Source organism: Podarcis cretensis, assembly GCF_951804945.1.
Source record: "Podarcis cretensis genome assembly, chromosome: 8".
Classification (NCBI taxonomy): domain Eukaryota; kingdom Metazoa; phylum Chordata; class Lepidosauria; order Squamata; family Lacertidae; genus Podarcis; species Podarcis cretensis.
Genome location: NC_137177.1, coordinates 46401655 through 46423335, shown reverse-complemented (window position 1 = coordinate 46423335; position 21681 = coordinate 46401655). Strand labels below are relative to the sequence as shown.

General features: G+C 42.5%; 1 protein-coding gene across 5 annotated transcripts in view; it reads left to right on the top strand.

Annotated features, from left to right (window-relative positions):
* The window catches only part of CDH8 (cadherin 8), a 234001-nt gene that overhangs the window by 159192 nt on the left and 53128 nt on the right, over positions 1-21681 (top strand). For all 5 annotated transcript variants that reach the window (XM_079988215.1, XM_079988216.1, XM_079988214.1 and 2 more), the window contains one exon: positions 6815-6951. In XM_079988215.1, the coding sequence (XP_079844341.1) occupies positions 6815-6951 (137 nt within the window). The remainder of the gene's footprint in view (positions 1-6814; positions 6952-21681) is intronic.

Below are 21681 nucleotides of genomic sequence, written 5' to 3'. Positions count from 1 at the left end.
CTACTCAAGTTGTTACAGTAATTGCCACACTTTTAACATTTGGAGTGGGGAAAGTGCTGGTACTGCTTACCCTCAAATACCCCCAGCAAAAAGCACTGTCTGCTTTAGGTTGCCACAGAATTCACCCAAAGTAAAATTGGAAGCAAATTTAGAGGTTTCTGGATGAAATAGGCAATAAATTCTAAAGCATGCGTAGGCAAACTAAGGCCCAGGGGCTGGATCCAGCCCAATCGTCTTCTAAATCTGGCCCACGGATGGTCTGGGAATCAGCGTGTTTTTACATGAGTAGAATGTGTCCTTTTATTTAAAATGCATCTCTGGGTTATTTGTGGGGCATAGAAATTAGTTCATTTTTTCCTTCAAAATATAGTCTGGCCCCCCACAAGGTCTGAGGGACAATGGACCGGCCCCCTGCTGAAAAAACCTTGTTCTATAGGAAGCAAATAACTAATCTGCATAATACTTTTTTCAGGTCACACCATACATTCCTAGGTTACTATTGTGTAACACAGCACTTTTAATGTTTATTTAGAAATAAGTTCCACTGGGCAGATTGGGGCTTACTACCAGGCACCTGTCCAGGTTTTGCCTAAAGTGACTTTTTAAAAACAAATGTATTGATCAAGAAAAATGCTAGCGGAATCAAGTGTGGTGAAATGACCAGATTTGTACCTGGGGAACTAGGGTCCAAATGCTTACCCAACCTAGAAGCTCATTTGGTGACCTTGGGCCAATCATTAACTCTCAGCTTAACCTAATCACATGGAGAAGGGGAGATCCATGTGACCACTTTAAGCTCAGTAGAGGAAAGGCAAGATAGAAATGCAATGATAAATAAAAATAAAATAAATGCAAGTTTCCTGCTTTATCATGGCAGGGGACTATGAGGTGTTTCTGACCAATGAGAATTCAGTTAATTAAGTTAATTCAGTTACTAGTGGAATGTATCTTATTTGTTACCTTTGTAAAATTGATTAATAACTAAATCAGGGAGTCTGCTTGCATTACATATTGGGAAGGTTTCAGGAACTTAATCAGTCCGTTGCACTTACATTATCCAGCGACTCATTATGCTTGTTGTCTCTTATGGTGAAATTCCCTGTACAGCAGCTACTATGGAGAGGATATTTAGTGTTAACTCCCTGCTTTCACTGCTTTCTCTGATTTTCATGCAATAGAACTACATTCACTGCTCAGAGCAAAACCAAAGAAATATACTTTGTTCTAGGACATGTGCAGAATCATGCTGCTCATTAGCAAGTATTCCAAAGTCCATTTTGGGGATCCCGTTTAGCTAATTTAATTGCTATACAATCCTATTTCAATGTTGTTATTTTACAATAACTGGGTTATTTTCTAACTGATGTCAAGAAGTAAGGCAGAATGAGGATGCTATAACTGGGTAAAAGAGCTGAAGAACTAGGTTCAGGAAAGCATAAGGAAAGTTGCCAGGGGATGGTCAAACAGACTGTAGGTATCATACCAAAAGGAGATTCAGGGAAGGTTAGGGTAGGGCAGGGATGAGGAACCTCAGGTCCAGTGGCCAAATATGGTTATCCAATCCTATTTGTCTGACCCTTGGGACACTCCCCATGCCATGCCCAACAACACCCCCTCTCCCCTGATCCATCCCTCCCCTGGCCCTGATTCACCTCCTCCTTGAATGGTGTTGCCTGACTGAAATGTGTCCTTGAACTCTGATAATCCCTTTTGCTCGCATGGCTGGAGGATAGTGAAGGGTATGTGAGTGTGTGCAAAATTAGCCTACTGTACATCAGTAAAATTGATACTCATTGCTCTGCCCACTCTTGCCTCTGGACAATCTCACTAGGGACAAGTGGCCCAGGAAGGTTGTCCAGAAGAGAATGAGACCAAGGATATCCATCTCTAGCATTTCATCTTCTTATTTCCCCCTCTTCTTGATAATGTATGAATGCAATTTCTTTGCTCGTTAATTGATGGAGAATGGTGGGGGCTTGGGGAGGAGAGGGAGGCACAGGAAATTATTTTGGCACTGAACTATATTGGAATGTGCAAACATCAAATTTCTCAAACATCATAAATTGTTATTTTCTGACCAAAGAGCTCATTCCAAAGGTATTAAATTTGAATGAGTCTCTGCCTCTGCACTTCCTCTGCATCTTTTGTTCTACCTATGAATCCAGAATCTATCAGGTCTTGAGTGAAATCCTTTCTCCTTTAACACCTTTCCTCCCACTGAATGCAAAGAAAAAAATGTGTGTTTCTGCACACACACACACCCTCAAGGATATTTCATTTCTAGCAAAAGCAAATCATTTTCTTAATTCATAGCATGCCCTAAAATTTTGTGTGTGTGTGTGTGTGTGTGTGTGTGTGTGCGCGTACACCCCCAGATATGCCTTCCTGACATGCAGCTGTTTATCTCAGTCACCTAGTAACATGCCCTCTCTGCTTGGCATTGTTGAGATACAGTGATTCATGGCATCAATATTATGAATCACATCTCAGCAGGAGAAAGCAAAAAAGGTGGCTGTGTGGGTTTTGCAAAGCCAAATGCTGTTGTAAAGTGTTCATTTGCATTGGTGCAAAACAGAAAGTCTTTCATGGAAGCAGCTACGGGCATAGGGAAGGAACACTGCATTTGAATCTGCATTGGCATCTTAAGGTAAAGAAATGTATGATCACACCACCAATTTTCTCCCACACTCAGCCCCAAAAGCTAACAGCAAAGTCCCAATAAACTGTGGCGTTACTAAGGCAATTTTGAAGGTTATTATTTACCTAGATACTCTCTTTCCGCTCCCCCCAGTTTTCCTTACAGAAATCTACTTTTATGTATTGCTTTCTTGTGTGACAGTGTGCCCTCATTAAAAAGAGCTATAATATCATTATAAAGACAAGGTAGCTACAAACATTGCACATGATATATATTAACTTAGAGTCAGGAAGGGGCTTTGCTTCCTTGGAAACTTGTAAACCTGTTTCAGTTGTGTTGAGAAATTGTTATACTCTTTAATGCATTTTGATTTTGTAAATAGCTTGTTGAAAGTCAATATGGAAACATGCACAAATCCCCTGGTTTTTTTTTTTCTCCCTATAGCTACAGAGATTGTAAATAGAATTACAGCAAGGGAGACATTTATTTATTTAGCTAAATAAAATCAATACATAGTATGACTTTTGCTTGCACATATGAATCAAGATTCACAACTTCTTTTTTTCTTCTTTTTCAAAAAGTGGAATTATTGCATATCCAGTGTACAATTTAACATATATATGCATGCTTCAATATCCCAGCAGTGGATTGGTGTATAACAGATGAGTTGAAAATCTGGCTAGTGAACAAGCCTGGTTCTATTTCTCTGATAAATTTGTCTTAGTTAATGTGTATTTTGTACACTTCATTTTTTATTAATGATTCTTTAGCAACCATATTTTCATTCCTACCACTTTACATTTCTCTCCACCACCTCCTTCTTTACATCTGTATGTCCCCCTTTTCCCAAAGCATTCACTGCAATATACTTGGGGATGTCCTGCGAGGTTAGGCTAAGAGATGGTGAGCTTGGAAAGTTCATTTTAAAAGAACATGTCCAAAAAAGAACTAATTGCAGTTCACACCCATCCATTTACAAAACAAACTAATTCAGTTCCCGATTCGATTCAAGTTCAGCCAAGCAGCAATTTTGCTACAAGCTGCTGTGCTGAAGGGAAACATGCTTTATAAGACTTTAAAAGCAAACAGAGATACAGAGGGAAATAGGGTTTTACACAACAGGAGAGGTTTGAATAAAGCAGAGATGGAAAGAAACTGAGAGGCGAAAGTGCTGATTTTAAACAATGACAGAGGTTTCAGTAGAGTGAGCAGGGGGCTGGACGGGGAGAGTGACAGTTTAAAACAAGGTTTGAGCACAGTGAGAAGGGAGTTGGGAAAGAAATTCTGTGCTTGCTCTTTGGTGTTAGCTTCTATTCTGTATCCATTGCTGCTAATTCTCCTTGTTAAAACTGGTTTTAACAGCAACACAATAACCCCTCAGTGTCCCTGCCTATTCAAACCTCTGACATTGTTTGAGTACAGTGAGAAGGGAGGAGCACTGAAAAAATTAAGACTGCTTTAAACTTCTCCCTCTTCCATTCTTCAGCTGCCTCATTTGTGAGATATAAAGGATGCAGAGCCCTTAAATAGCCCATAGTACCTTCTCACAATCATGTATTTCACTTCTGGTACCATGTACAGTCATACCTTGGGTTACTGATGCTTCAGGTTGCGTGTTCTTCGGTTGAGCACCGCGCCGAACCTGGAAGTACCGGAACAGATTACTTCGGGGTTTCAGCACTTGTGCATGCACAGAAGTGCTAAATTGCTCTTTGTGCATGCACAGAAGCGCCAAATCACAACCCATGCGTGCGCAGACACGGCACTGCGTGTTGCAAACAGTGCGGGTTGTGAACGTGCCTCCTGCATGGATCACGTTCGCAACCTGAGCATCCACTGTATTGTCTTCAATACAAAGTTCTAGATTTAGTGTAGTAATTTAGAAGAGAGAGTTTATTAACAAGCAAACACCCATATATGTATGAGATTCATCAAATGGACTTAATATTCTCTAACTGAGCAAGCAAACTGACAGTCTGAAGAAAAGGAGGGGATGGTGGCTTCATAATTGAGCAAAATGTGAAAAGGGTGTTTAGTGGCTGCAAGGTGTGGTAGGAGGAAGATGCAGGAGGTTTCCATGTGGGTGGTTTGTTTGTAACAATGGTTGTACAAAAGGAGGAGGAGGAGGATGCATGAACATGGGGGTGAATGTGAAAATGGGTGCAAAGCAGGGCTGCAGAATAGAAGAGAAATGGCTTTATAAAAGGGTTTGGGAAGGTAAAAAATAAACTTAGTAGTTGCACAGGGTTCTTCTTCTTTGGCGATCACTCGTAGCCAAGTAAGATTGTCTTCTATAAACACGGTTTTAACAATGAGTCCATAAGTGACTGTGGAGACCAATTCTGGATCCACACGTCCTTCCACAGTGGGGACATTGCTTTCTGGGCAGGTAAAGGGCTAGGGACTTAATGTGGGGGGGTGGTGGCAGATGAGTTTGCATACTGTGTAAGGAGGGGTACAACTCCCAGTCAATGTATATTTTTTCTCAAAAGATGTACAGTGGTACCTCGGGGTAAGTACTTAATTCGTTCCGGAGGCCCGTACTTAACCTGAAACTGTTCTTAACCTGAAGCACCACTTTAGCTAATGGGGCCTCCTGCTGCTGCTGTGCTGCCGGAGCACGATTTCTGTTCTCATCCTGAAGCAAAGTTCTTAACCTGAAGCACTATTTCTGGGTTAGCAGAATCTGTAACCTGAAGCATATGTAACCTGAAGCGTATGTAACCTGAGGTACCACTGTATTCTCAAAATATGGAACATTCAGAAAGGGTGAAAATGTATTTTTTTTTGTTTTTTATTTATTAAGTTTATTTCCAATTCACTTGTCAGTTTCTCTGTGATGTACAGATCAGGTTGCACTCCATGGCAGAGTATCTGTTTTTCATGCAGAAGGACCCAGATTCAATCCCTGGTGTCTCCAGGTAGGGCTGAAACCCTGCCTGAAACCCTGGAAAGCCTCTGTCAGTCAGAACAGGCAATAGTGTACTAGGTGAAGCAATGGTCTGGTTTAGCATAAGGCACCTTCCTGTGTTCTTAGCAGATTTATCTGAGTTGCTCAAGCATCGTCATCTCCATCTCACTTCTCAATATGACATAATATATCTAACCCAGTTTGATGCTTCCTAGTAATTCATCCCTGCATGCTGAGGCAGAAAGCTGAAGAGATGCAAAATAGTTGTGGTGTGATGTTGTGCAATGCCATGCTTTGGAACAACAGTCATTATAGTCCCTTATATAAATTCACCACTAGGATTTAGTGAAGCCCCTCAAAGCTGTGACTGCTGTACCATATCAGTACTTTCAATCTCACTCTCTTTCTCTCATTGTGCGTGACCCACCAGAAATTGTGAGGCTTAATTTTCCAGTTTGGTTTCTTTTACAAGTAATGCATTAATAAAACAACTATATGAAAATGGACCAACATAAAAGCTTTCCTGGAGATCTTGCAGGGAGTTCTAAATCACCATTTTGTTTAATGCACTGTTGGAACAATTTACTGCAGCTCTTTCTTGTTAGTCAAGCTGGCTTCTGTGTTAAAGCTGCATAATGTACCTGCACATTCTCATTTGCAAGCTCTGCTTAGCTGTCAGATCAAAGTTGTTTTGTTAGAAACCAATGATGTCAATCCATAAAGGAGCCAATCTTTCTGGTTTTTTGGAAGTGTTTTACCAGTAAAGGGTTGTTAACCAGCTATTGTCCACAGTTATGCTCAAACATAAGCAGGTGACGTATTCACTTAATTAATCAGAAGTGGTGTTTGTTGGGATAAGAACATTAGTTGCATCTTGTAAAAACAGGAGCCCTGCCTGCTTAATGTATTGACAGAATTATCAGCAGTTGCTATGAAATACAGCACAGGTTGTCCAATAAATGTGATGGATCATCTAATTAACTCTTGATTCGCAGTAGCTTTTAAAAGATGCTACCTACTGATCTCGATGACAGCTTCTAACCTTCGTCCTGAGAGGATGCAGCTAATTACTCCTTGGGCTATAATTCTGTTTCTTGATTCTCAGCCCATCATTTTTTGTCTTATAAATTATAACACGATTGAGCTCCACAAATCCACTGGGGCTATAAAGCTGCTCTTTGTGATGGATTGCTTAGATTTTGTTACAATGCATTTAGGCCAAACAAATGTCTTTTAAGTAAATTTCAAGGATGTCCATTTTGTAGGTTTTCCATTGATCGAAACACTGACCTTGAGAGGCAGTTCAACATTAATACGCAGGATGGAAGGATAACACTCGCAACTCCACTGGACAGAGAAACCAGCACATGGCACAACATAACCATTGTGGCAACTGAAGACAGTAAGTGATTGCCCCTTAGTACTTGGGTTTGTTTGTTTTCCTTTTATTGGCTTCTGATGAATGTTTAATTAAAAGGCCTTCATGTGCCACTTGACAATGACAACTGTCTACTGTGCCTCCTATGCTTGCATTATTGTATATATTATATATGTAAATATAGATAGATATAGTTTGTAGCCCCTACTTGATGCTGCATGGATATTCCTTAAAAATATTGATTTTTCGATTTGCAATGCTATTCCATTTCTTGCTGACTGAGATTTGTTTTGGTGGAGCAGGTATCCAGAGCTAGATGTTTTATGGCCTCCTGTGCAGTGATGCCCTGATCTGGGAAATGCAGCAGGAGTGAGAAACCTCTGGCATACATTGGTCCATTAGGGTTTCCAATATAACCCAGAAGCCATTTCCCCCCTCCCCCAGCCACCTGCTGCTGTTATATGCATATCAGGCGTGAGGCAGGAAGAGACATGGATGACAATACACAATCACAAACCTCAAAGTGTGCTGCTGATATTGCGTGGGCCAGGAAAAACAGGCAAAGACACAGGCACTTTAAAGCATCATGCATGGCTCCTTTCAAGCCCTGCATAGTGCTTTAAAGTCCCAGCTTCAGGACGTCAAAGCACCCAATCAGTTGGTGTCATTGTGACATCAGCTTACTGGCAGGTTTCCCATGATCATACCCATGAGGCTATGATCAGATAAGGTTGTGGCCTCTGGAGCCAAAAGATTTTCCCATTACTGCCTTACAGGTGTGACTGGCACTGAAATTGATATCATGTTGGCACTAGGTTAAGAGTTATTTATTTACCCACACATTTTAAGTTTTGTAATTTGATTAGAGTTTAGCCTGCTCTTTTGTTTTTAGATGCTTTGGGGGGCAATTGATGGTGTATTTAAGTATGCATTGTTGTCTGCTTTATGATTTGGTTGTTTCCTGTTCAGTATTCCATCCTGATATCTATGTTGATGAAGAGCAGGTTATAAATATTTTAAATAAAGATACACACTTCACTTATTTCCCCTGTGAATAAATGAGCATTTCATGCATGTATGGATGCTATGGCCTGTCGGCTATGCAAATAAAGTCTATTGACCATCATGCATGGATGATTTTACCCATCCCCATCTCAGATGCAATACAGAACTTAACAGTCTGCAGGAGACATATTGCCAAGAATCCTTCTTTTGGTAGATGCTGAGTTCTTGGCTTCTTCTTTTCTTTTTCTTGCTTTTCTGCCTGTTGTTCACATGTTTTGCCAAGCCAACACATGGATTACGTGGGTCAGGAAATAGTGCTGGCAAAGCGTTATAGGTAGTGATGACACCAAATTCCACCATTTTTGTTTGGGAATATGAGTTATGCATGTCAGGAAACAATGCTGGCAATTCTAAGTAGTGATGACACCAGCTTCCCTAATTCCTGGTTTAGGGATAGGATTCTCAGTGACTGCTAACACTCAGTTGAAATACGAGGCAAACACTATGGCCTGAGAATTCATGTCCTCACTTCATGTCCATAGCACACACCTGCTTTCAAAACATGTATCCCAACTCCCCAGCATCTGCTTAAGCAGTTTGGTGTTACATAGAAGGACCTGGCATACTGCTACAGCTGTGAGCGAGACATCAAATAGGGTGGAGGGAGAAGCAGATAAAGTATACCCCTCTCTTCCTTTCTCCTTTTCACAGCCCCGAAGAGAGCAGCAGCAAGAGGAAAATGAGTGGAGGGAAGGGATTGGGGGGCAGGCAGTAGGGCAGTTGTAAGGAAAGGAGCTGCGAGACTCATAAGGGCAGCTGGAGGAAACAACTGGTCCTTGTCATGCTCTTAATGGCATCATCAAGACATGATGGGGTCCAGCTGATTTGTAATTGGACTTGGGGATAAACTAATGCATTTTTACAAGTCTGGATAAAAATATTTCAGCTTTATCAATCCACTTAATGAGTCCTATTGAGAGTTTGCTCTACTGCAAATTGTAGAATACTGATGAACAAAGAATGTGAAATATCATCCTTATAGTTTACTATTGGTTCGACAGCCATTCACAAAACGAGAGGAATTTAGAAGGTTGTCCCAAAACACCTGCACTGAAAAGCATCTAGATCAGAGAGCTGTTGTATTTGGATTCTGCTTGTGGGCTTCCCATAGGCATCTGGTTAGCCAGTGTAAGAACAGAATGCATGACCACATGGGCCTTTGATCTGACCCAATAGAGCTTTTCTGTTGTTCTTATCTAACCCAATGTAAAACAAATGAACAAAAAATGCAAACAAACAAACAAACCCTGTTCCATGTCACTTAGCCATTCCCCAGGCATCTTATTGAGATATGCTATACTTGCAACTGATTTTTCCTCATTAATTGTCATATTAAATCCTATTAATTCACATTTTACTGAGAAATCAGAGAATGCTGTGATTTCTCTAGACCAGGCTTCCTCAACCTCTGCCCTCCAGATGTTTTTGGCCTACAATTCCATGATCTCTAGCTATCAGGACCAGCGGTCAGGGATGATGGGAATTGTAGTCTCAAAACATCTGGAGGGCTGAGGTTGAGGAAGCCTGCTCTACACATTCTATGTAAAGATGAGTTTCGGTTTGATATTGGGAGAGCTATATCATCATAATACAAAATTGTTGTATAATGCCCAATACAGTACATTCTTCTATTCCAATTGAAGACTGCCAGTCAATACTGTTGCATGCCACCCCTATCTCTGAGCTGTTGTGAGATTTGAGAAGTTACGCTGGTTCTGTTTTTCTTTGTAGAAATGAGGCACAGCAGAGACTGTGTCTTTATATGGCTTATTTGCACATATATACAACCTAAGTATATGATTGAGGGGTTCACATCCTTTTGTAAAGTCTGAAATCAGAGCAGTAGTAGCCAATGTGGTGGTCTTGGGATGTTGTTGGAGTACAACTTAGGAACATAGGAAGCTGCTTTAGGAAGTCAGGTCATAGCACAGTAGAGTCTACATTGACTGGCAGAGGTTGCCCAAGGTTCTAGGCAGGTATTTATTTCCAGCCTTCAGTCCCAGTTGGGGACTGAACCTGAGACCTTCTGTGTACAAGACAAATGCTCTACCACTGAGCTACGACTCTTCCTTTTTTCCAGTCGAAAACAACAGGAGGATAACACAGTGGCCAGCTTTGGCCTGCTGTATAAGCATAGGAAACTCTGAGTGACTAGAAAACATACAAAGCATCCTAGTCACGTGGAAAGTTTCTACATGCGTAGACTTGTTCATGAATTCTACGTCCTTCAAATGAACTATTATTATATTTATTTATATCCCACCATTTCCCAGATGGGGCTCCAGGCAGTTTACAGGTTAAATATAAACAGCTAAAAACACAGAAAAGATGTGCTAAAAAGCTATTAAACACACACACAAGTTTAAATATCATCTATTAGAACACAGATATAATTGAAACAAAAACATCACAGCATCAGCCCTTTTCTTAAAGACAGCCATGAATGTGTGTAGGTGGAACCTATCATCATCCCCCCCCCCTCCCATGTATACCACTTTAATGGCCATGGGGAACCCTGAGAACTGTAGTTTGTTAAGAGTGCTGGGAACTATAGCTCTGTGAGGTCACCATCCTTAACAAACTACAGTTCACATGATTATCCAAGTCTGCTAAAGTGGTAGACTAGTGCTTTAAATCCATGGTGTGGATGTGGCCATTGTATCTTATTTTAATGGCTAAAAAGGACCATCTTCTTACTTGCATGGGTTCTCTGAAGTGTAAGTTCCATATAATAAGAGATAAACTCAAGAAGAATGTCTTGCATTGATGCTGCATTGTGATTATCCTTTGTCTTACTTGAGAGAATTGTTTTATACCTGGCTGACTGCCTAAATGTATGAGTTGACAATCTATTCTACTTGTTATCCTTTAAGAAAATCTATTTACAAAAAAGAAAGGTTCTTTTCATCCTTAAAGATATTTTATGGGCCAATCTTTCCTTCTAACATAATTCAGTCTAAGTGACACCTCATCTCAACCTGTGCTTTTAAGGTCTCTCTCTAATTCTCCCAAGGCTTGTTTATCTCTGCCATTTAAATAACAAGGAGTGAACATGATATGGTTTGCTAATCCAAGAGGCTAATTCCACTCCCTTCCCTTCGTACAGCTTCCTGCATGTTTGACATATTCACTAGGTAAATAAATAAACACATTTTTTGAGATTACTTAATAATGCATGTCAAGAAGAAAAGTTAATTCAACTGGATGTGTGTGAACAAAAGTAAAATAATAAAAAATAAGCCAAAGACAAAACAAATAACAAATAACTCAGGTGGGTAGTAAAGGTTTGTTGGATTTACATACTCCAGCAGCAGATGCAAGAAATCAGGGGTAGGTGTCAGTGGAGAAATTTTTCCAAACTGCAAGACAAACCATGTAACAGATCAATAATGCTTTAATTTCATTCAAAACTCACTTTCCTCCAGCCTCTTCAAGGTATGAATCTTATTTACACATACTTGATCCATCATTAAAGATGTATGCATTCATAATACTTCAGCATCTTTTCCTTTTCAGTCTTTCACTCTGCATAAATCCAGAAATCCAGTTTTATGATTTTTGCCTCTCTTTTAAAGGTATCTTCTAACTGCATATTTATTGAATGAATCTTGAAATAAAAAATATGGTGAAACCTTGCACCCATTCTTAAAGGATCCAGTGTCTTATTTTTAAATTATTCAAACATTTGCCGAATGCACACAAATTAGAATCCAACAATAATTTTTGTTACAAGCCACCCCAATCTCTGCCAAGTGGTGTATGAGTTTCCAAGGGTCTTGGCCCTTCACCAGGGTCTATGATATATGGATTATTTTACACACACAGTGTGCAACTGGACTTCTCTGCGACCCATCCCCTCTGCAGGGAGGTGGGACCAATTCGGATGGTCCGCCCCCGCCACTTAATGGATCCAAATGGTTTCCAGAGAGTGGTAGGGGATGCTTTATCCCATGTTGATGGCCTTTCAGCCGATTCCCTGGTGGCCCGCTGGAATGTGGAGTTAACCAGGGCTATTGACTGTTTGGCTCCGAAGCGCCCTCTCCGATTGCATGGAGCCCAGACAGCCCCATGGTTTTCCACGGATCTGAGGGGAATGAAACAATCGTTGAGACGGCTAGAGCGCCGGTGGCGGATAACTCATTCCGAATCTGACCGGACACAGGTTAGAGCTCAACATCAAGCCTACCAAGTGGCGATAGCGACGGCGAAGAAGAATTTCTTCACCGCCTCTATTGCATCTGCAGAAAACAGCAGCAGGAGACTTTTTCAGGTGGTTCACAATTTAGTGGAACCACCTGCAACATCGGGGCCCAGTACGGGCCACATGTTCTCCTGCAATGTTTTTGCAAAGTTTTTTGCAGATAAAATCGCTCAGATTCGGGAAGAAGTAGACTCCACCGTGGGAGCAGGGCCGGGGCGGGAGAGTGCTAGAGTTCTGTCTAGTCAAGTTGAGTGGGATCAATTCCAATCTGTTACCTCCGAGGATGTGGACAGGCTGCTTGGACGAGTGAAGCCAACCACCTGTCTCCTGGATCCTTGCCCATCCTGGCTTATAAAAGCTAGCCGGGAAGGACTGGGCGATGGGCTTCGTGGGGTGGTGAATGCTTCCCTCCATGAGGGAGCCTTCCCAGACCCGCTGAAAGAGGCGGTTATTAAACCGCTTCTTAAAAAACCATCTTTAGATGCGGCCCGATGGCCAACTATCGCCCAGTTTCAAATCTTCCATTCTTGGGCAAGGTGATTGAGCGAGCGGTGGCCGAACAACTCCAGGCACGCCTGGAAGAAGCGGACCATTTGGATCCCTTCCAGTCGGGATTCAGGCCTCATCATGGGACTGAAACTGCCTTGGTCGCACTGGTTGATGATCTCCGGCGGGCTAGGGACAAAGGTGAGAGCTGTTTCCTAGTTCTGCTGGATCTCTCAGTGGCGTTTGATACCATCGACCATAACATCCTTCTGGAAAGTGAAAGTGGTGGTGGGGGATGAGTGTTCAGACCCCTGGGCTCTCACTTGTGGGGTTTGATACCATCGACCATAACATCCTTCTGGACCGTCTTGAGGGGCTGGGAGCTAGGGGCACTGTCATACAGTGGTTCCGCTCCTTCCTCCTGGGCCGTGTTCAGAAAGTGGTGGTGGGGGATGAGTGTTCAGACCCCTGGGCTCTCACTTGTGGGGTGCCTCAGGGTTCTGTCCTCTCCCCCATGCTTTTCAACATTTACATGCAGCCGCTGGGAGAGATCATCAGGAGGTTTGGGCTGGGTGTTCATCAGTATGCGGATGATACCCAGCTCTACCTCTCCTTTAAATCAGAACCAGTGAAGGCGGTGGAGGTCCTGTGTGAGTGTCTGGAGGCGGTTGGAGGATGGATGGCGGCTAACAGATTGAGGTTGAATCCTGACAAGACAGAAGTGCTGTTTTTGGGGGACAGGAGGCGGGCAGGTGTGGAGAATTCCCTGGTCCTGAATGGGGTAACTGTGCCCCTGAAGGACCAGGTGCGCAGCCTGGGAGTCATTTTGGACTCACAGCTGTCCATGGAGGCACAGATCAAATCTGTGTCCAGGGCAGCTGTTTACCAGCTCCATCTGGTACGTAGGCTGAGACCCTATCTGCCTGTGGACTGTCTCACCAGAGTGGTGCATGCTCTGGTTATCTCCCGCTTGGACTACTGCAATGCACTCTACGTGGGGCTACCTTTGAAGGTGACTCGGAAACTACAACTAATCCAGAATGCGGCAGCTAGACTGGTGACTGGGAGCGGCCGCCGAGACCATATAACACCGGTCTTGAAAGACCTACATTGGCTCCCAGTACGTTTCCGAGCACAATTCAAAGTGTTGGTGCTGACCTTTAAAGCCCTAAACGGCCTCGGTCCAGTATACCTGAAGGAGCGTCTCCACCCCCATCATTCTGCCCGGACGCTGAGGTCTAGCGCCGAGGGCCTTCTGGCGGTTCCCTCACTGCGAGAAGTAAAGCTACAGGGAACCAGGCAGAGGGCCTTCTCGGTAGTGGCGCTCGCCCTGTGGAACGCCCTTCCAGCAGATGTCAAAGCGATTAACAACTACCTGACATTCAGAAGACATCTTAAGGCAGCCCTGTTCAGGGAAGTTTTTAACGTGTGATATTTTATTGTATTTTTGCTTTCTATGGAAGCCGCCCAGAGTGGCTGGGGAGGCCCAGCCAGATGGGCGGGGTATAAATAATAAATTATTATTATTATTATTATTATTATTATTATTATTATTATATCTTTAGCCTTCAGTGGAGGGGCACACAGCAACAGAACCCCAAAGCGTGTCAGCTTATGCTTTCGGCAGCATCATCAGCATCATTTTTGCTCTGCAGCCTATCTTAGTCTCCAGGGAACATGCAGTCATGGTTCCTTCTCTGCTTCCTGGTGCCATCTTGCCTAATTCTGCTGTTCCTAAAAACCAAGCCCTCTTTATTCATTTGTATTCTAATACCCAGTTCTCTTGATACTTTGGTTAGTATTTGGTTAGCCAATGGTTAAGTCAGGTGTCAGACAAACAAAGGTGTTTGTCTGACTTCATCAACACCAGTTGACTGAATAGGATTAAAGGCTGGTACACACTTAGGATATTTACCTAGGTAATTAACTCTTTACATGGTGATTGATGGTGGTCAGAAGTAGGTCCACACACATATTCCAATACACATGGATCTTGATTACATTCTCGAGGTCTTATGCATAATCTTTACACATAAATACTAATTAAACACCCCAAACCCCCTTCTAATACACACTGAGACTGTCTTACAACATATCCCAGTTATAACATACAAGTTCTGATTAAATCCCAATATTTACTGAACTTAAAAATTTAGCACCATAGATCTATTGCATTATAAAAAATATATTCTTGCACTAATAAGAAACCCTGTCTCCCAAAATGGCATGAGGAAGGTCAGTAGTAGCAGAATAGTTGCTTTGTATGCAGAAGGTCACACGTTCAGATCTCAACATCACATCTCTGGGTTCAGATCAGGAATTCTAGAGATGCTGCTAACCAGAGTAGACAATACTGAGCTAGATGTACCAAAGGCAGCTTCCTATGTTTCTGTGACATCCAACTGCGTCTGCCTGCCAAGGAAAGACTTCCACTCATAAAATGGGCAATCCCCTACCTCTCTTCCCAACCCACAGCCTCATTTGCATCCACAAAATCTGATCCACAAAGTTGGGAACCCTCCAGAGCAGATTTAGTGGAAGGGCACAGGGGAGCTGCAGGCACAAGGAAAAGAATGGGGCATCCTGTTTTATGAGTAGATCTCTGCTTCCTTCAACCTGGTCTATGCCAGCTATGACTGCCTGCAATTCAATTCAATTCAAGATTGCTCTGCCTGCTTGCAGATTCTTATTGCATTCATACAGTGGCCCTTTAATTCCAACTTTCATTCTGGTGTGTGTGTGTGTGTGTGTGGCTGTTTGTGGCTGTGTGTATAGCAACTGGACTCCTTATAGCCGATGGGCTTAATAGCTACCATTAAGATGATAAGGTTGTGTGTGTGTGTGTGTGTGTGTGTGTGAAAACACTGCCTTCTGGCTGAGCTTGAAAAATCACAGTAGGATATTTCTAAATTTGTCTGGCAGTGGAAGATGCCAAGAGTTGTGAACAAAATCAGGCAGATGCTGTAGAAAAGGGTTGAATGCCCACCTCCAATATTAAACTATATTTTTATGTAGCATAAGTGATCCAAAATAAGCAATGGATTTAAAAATAAAAGTAAATAAGGTTGAAAATGGTTTGAGCAAACCACACACCTTATGGATTAAAACTAAATGAAAAGGACACAAAAACCAACACGCAACAATAATGCTGTGATATTATGCTATTAAAAACCTAGGATAGAGTAGGACAGTTTGTTTCTCCAGATAAATCCTCCTTAAAAGCAGTTTTGCTTGAAAAAGATTTTGACCTGAAAAAGATTCTGGGGCCCTTTAAGTTTTGGATCGACCACAAAACCATAAGGCATATGGATTTTCTCAGGGAACAGAGATTCTGTTCTTATGAGAAAATTGTACAGATGATGGCCAGGGTTAGATATACTCTTTCTGAGTTCTTTCAAGGAAAACGTTATAAGAATTATTTTTTGAGGGGTGGGTCTGAGGGAAGCTGGCATAAATAAATAATAGGATTATTTTTTTTAAGTGAGTGAAAACAAGGGGCATGATTTCAAAGAGCTACAAATAGCTTTAGAAATTAGCAAAGACAAAGTGTGACAAAGGAATTGACTCCCTTGGAAGGTGGTAAAGGTAAAGGTAAAGGTACCCCTGCCCGTACGGGCCAGTCGTGTCCGACTCTAGGGTTGTGCGCCCATCTCACTTAAGAGGCCGGGGGCCAGCGCTGTCCAAAGACACTTCTGGGTCATGTGGCCAGTGTGACGAAGCTGCTCTGGCGAGCCAGCACCAGCGCAGCACACGGAAATGCCGTTTACCTTCCCGCTATAAAGCGGTACCTATTTATCTACTTGCACTTAGGGGTGCTTTCGAACAGCTAGGTGGGCAGGAGCTGGGACCGAAAGACGGGAGCTCACCCCGCCGCGGGGATTCGAACCACCGACCTTTCGATCAGCAAGTCCTAGGCACTGAGGTTTTACCCACAGCGCCACCCGTGTCCCACAGCGCCACCCATGGAAGGTGGTAGATATTTTTAAATAGATGAATGGCCATCTGTCAGGGAGTCTTTAGCTCTGATTCCTCCATTACAGGGGGTTGGACTAGATGACCTTTGGAATCCCTTCCCACTGTACAGCTCTATGATTTTATGATTTATCAGAGGCACTATGCTTCTGGAAAACAACAGTGAGATATGGGGGTGTGCAGAAAATGTGCTATTACTTCTAGAAGTACATAAATTTTCCACATTGTTTTGCAAATTCATCCTCGCTATGGACTAAGGAAAGTGTATGACTAGTCATCAGTAAGTACATTCAGCCATGTGTGTCTATATGTTGCCCCCAATAATATGTGCCATCTTTATGACATTTCCTGAAACTGGAATTTGTTTTCTGAAATGAAGATGAGACCCCATCCCTCCTCTCTTTCTGTAACACTCTGGGAAACACTAGCAGTTTTTCCTTGCCGGCAGACTGCCAAAATAAGACTGTACACAGCTACGTGCCTAGAACAAGGCCATAGATTTTATTAACATTCTCTTTGTAGCATCTGCTGTAGATAAATCCAGTTCACAACCTTGCAAAGGGGAATTCTATCGTGCCTTTACCAGGATGAATCTCTCCTCCTTGCACATACTATGAAACACTCTAGGGTGTATCAAAGGAACTGTAACCAGTCCCAGTGCTTCGAGTACATGGAGAAGGCTCTTGTGAATGACTGCAAAACTTTAGTGAATTCCTCTTTCTCCATACAATGGGGGTGGGAAACATGAAGCCCTTCAGATGTTGAACCTCAGCTCCCATCATCCCCAATCAGCATGGCCAGGGTTCTGGGATGATGGAAGTGGGAGACTAGTAACATCTGGATGGTCTCAGGTTCCCCATCCATTGCATATAGCCTGGGACCAGGGCACCTCAAGGATTGATGATGACTCCCATGTGAGACTCCATACCCAGAGATAATCTGAGGAAACCTTTCTCTGGCTTCACCCACCTGCTAAAGTCAAGTGGCTGGGGATCACAGTATTGCTAGGCACTGGGGGAACCATTTTGCTAGAATGACCCTCACTGGAGGGCTGGGGGGATGGTGCCCTGGTAAAATTTCAGACATCATACTTGCTGTCCTATGGAATTCTTGAGTAAATGTAGTTAGGAGAGATTTAAAACACCCTCCCCTCCTGCTTCAGTGCAACATGGGTCATGTATGAGTTCCCCACCAGTCCCATCCTTAAACATAACCTTGGTTGGGTTCATCTAGTCCAATGATGGAGAACCTGTGACCCTCCAGATGTTGTTGGGTTTCAACTTTCTACAGATGAAGCTGCAAGCAATTTAAGTTCCACAGCATTCTATCTTTGTTTACTTTCCCCTTCTCCTCCTATGCGTTTTTGTGATAGTGTCTCATCTTCAGAATGCCGCTTTTAGAACCGTGGCTCTGAAGCCCACTGTTAAGAGCCTTAGGTGCCAGGAAAAAATGAACTGAATCCTTCAGGCATTTTATCTTAGGATGTTGTTTTATTGGCTGCTAGTTTTGAAAGCTCCCCCCCCCCCCATACCTACCCACTAAGTTGGGCTTTGTTTATGTACTGTGCCACAGTTCATATTTTACTCTGTGGTTGCTGGGATCTGTTTTGCTTTTTATTTTGCTCTTTCTGTTTTCATGTTGTTGGAGTTTATTATTATTTGCAAGCTGCCTCCAAAATGCTTTTGATGAGGCAAGGCTGTAAAAAAAATAAATGCCTGAAGCATTGCTACCTGGAAAACCCTCCAACTGCCTTCTGGCCATGTTGCGTGGAAGAATGTAGTTCTTCCAATTTTTCCACCTACTATAGAGATAGAGATTCCTTCTCCAAATACTATAAGTTGCATTGCAACAGGGACAGCAACAAAGGCCTAAGCAACTTATAGTATTTGCTATAGAAAGGGACAAGTATGGGGCACTACAAATATATTTCTGGCATGCTCTGGTATCTGAACTACCTCCTTGTTCACTCTTAGATAGTATTCAAGTCTGTTATACTTCTCAAACCCTAAGCACAGTGGAGGCTGGTTCATTAAGGCATATGGGACATTTCACCACCAACCTCTGTATGCTATCAGCCAGCCACCACCTGCCTGCTTTCCTATTTACAACCATTCCCAGGAAATGGAACTGCCTTTCATCTTCCGCTTCCTCCTTAGTCTCAATGTTGCCCTTGTAGAACTCAGCAAGGAAGGGGATGAGGACAAAACTATAATTGGTTGGCTCTTACTGTCATTGGCTCTAGCTTCCCCTACTGTTTTGGCACCCTGGATCCACCCCACAAGTCTCAATGGGTACCAGCCAGTACCACCTTAGCAACTTAGGCGTACCCTACAAATTGCACTGCAGATACACAGAAGAGAGACCCAACGATCCCCTTTTCTCTTGGAAAACACCCCCCAATGCCCCTCACTGTCCATTTTCTCCCAACATTTTCTAGATCCTTGTTTGCAAATTAAGAATGGGTTCAGAACACTGCTTTTGACAGTTTGCATCTCCATGGATAAAGCTTCAACATATAATCAAGCCTTGAGATACATATGAGTTTTGCCATCAAATGCTAAAATACAGGTGAAAAAAGACAGCTTAGCATATGGTTTAATAGTTGCAGACAGATCTCCCACTCCTTCTCCATTTCCAAACGGCATGCATTTATTTAATGATTATTTTTACTTTAACAAGTGAGTTAGTTGTGTCATTAGAAATAGAAAGAGCAGCCAAGAGGGAAACAAGAATTGGGGAATCTTGTGGCTAATGCAGCCTTGGTTTGGAAGCTGTGGGCTAGAATTTTATGAGAAGGCTCATTTTCTATTGGAAGAATCATGACCTTTGGAGAACAAAAGAAAAATGAACCATGGAACCCTTCTAGACATTAGGGAAATACCAGTTCGAACAACCGTCACCTTACAAGGCCTCTCAGCATGGTGCAAACATCTGTACTTTTGTGTTGAGTGTACTGTGAACAAACCACATTTCTCTAAGGCCAAATCTTGCAGGGAAATAGAATCAGTATTGTCATATTTTGAAGCGTATGTTAGAGTCCTGCTATATCTCAAAAATGTAAGCATAATTTCATATGTTCTTTTACTTATACCCACCCTTAAAACAATCCTAAAATTGTAATCTGTGACTGTAAGTACACAAATAGATGTCGCTGGGTTGTCATCTGTATGGCCTTTCTCACTGACATCTATTTTTACCACGCCCATCTGACTGGGTTTCTCCAGCCACTCTGGGTGGCTCCCAACAGAATATTAAAAACACAATAAAACATTAAAAACTTCACCAAACAGGGCTGCCTTTAGATGTCTTCTAAAAGTCAGATAGTTGTTTATTTCCTTGACATCTGATGGGAGGCTGTTCCACAGGGTGGGCGCCACTACCAAGAAGGCCCTCCCTGCAACTTCACTTCTCACAGTGAGGGAACTGCCAGAAGGCCCTCGGAGCTAGACCTCAGTGTCCAGGCTGAACAATGGGGGTGGAGACTCTCCTTCAGGTTTTTTGGGTCGAGGCCATTTATACCCTGCTCTCCAGCTCTAAAGGGATTTTCAAGAGTGACTAAATAATGAAAAGCAGCTATTTAAAACAACAATCATAGCATTTAACATACCATTAGCAAAAGCAGATAATGCTTAAAAAAGGACACAAAAAATTTAAACCCATGGCAGTAGGAAAATAAATACCAGTGTACCTAAAATCCCTGTGAGAATGAAGTGTATTATACCAAAGTTGGTGCCAGGTGAACCTCTCTGGGGAGGGAACTATAAATACTGGGTGCCACAACTGAAAAAAGGGCAATCAGGTCACCACCCACTTTAGATTATGTTGGGACCTGAAAAAGATCTCAGAAAGATACAGACAAATGTGTCATTTTTTGATTCTTTTTGATATTCAATAAAGTCCAGTTTATCACATATCCACTTTGGTTTGAGTTTGTTCTTTAAACATTTGTCAGCATGCATTTTTTTTCTTGGTAGAATGTCTCTTTGTATGCTATTTTCATAATGTATGCATATTTATGCACACTTCCCTCTAATATGTCCCCCTGGTTTAGTTGGAAAAATGCACCCCAAAATTCTTTGAAGTGTGACTTTTGAAGGACAGCTGTGTTTCATTGAGCGTATCTTTTCAGGAAGTGTGAGTAGGGTTGGCTCACGTTACAATATGAACTGAAACAAAATTCGCATCTACCTGTAGTCTCAGGGTCCATGTACGTTAGTGTGAGAATAAGGCATCACTGAGGTACAGTCAGGTAAACAGATGTGGGTGCAGATGGAGGGCATTGATTTACACAAAAAGGAGTGTGCAGAAGAGGACTGAAATGAAAGAGCCAGTGAACTCAGCTACTCAGATGCCAAGGTAAGCACTAGAGCAGCAAGTGGGCACTCTGGGAAAGTTTTAGAATTAAAAGTGAAGAATTAAAACTAAATAACCCAATGACAGCTGCAGCTTCAGGTATAGGCTTTATAGTGCACCAGGGCTTGTTGCCTTGGGCCCACCTCTTCCAACAGTTGTTTAGCAGCCCCCTGGGCTCTATTGGTTCTAGATGTATGCTGAGTAGTCTGCTGGTAATGGTGCCCCTGCTCCCTGCCTGACTCTTATATCAGAAGTGAACTAGGCTAGGGAGAAAAGTGCTTGAAGCAACCAAGCACAGCAAGGAAAAGCTGAGGAGGGGGGATAGGTTGCATCCCACCTTCACAAGCTCCTTTTCTAATAAAGTATAGGATACTCACACATGGGTTTTATTACATGCCTATATCTCCGTGGCCAGCTTACCCTTGATAAATACATGTAACATGCCAATGTGGCCAATGCAAAGAGGAATGTCATGCAAGGACATACATCAGAGAGTAATAATAATAATAATAATAATAATAATAATAATAATTTATTATTTGTACCCCGCCCATCTGGCTGGGTTTCCCCAGCCACTCTGGGCGGCTTCCAACAAGGATGAAAAATACACTAAAAGGTCTCAAGGTTAGCCAAAGCTGACTGAATATTTGGCACTTGGTGAAAATCCCGCCTTTGCT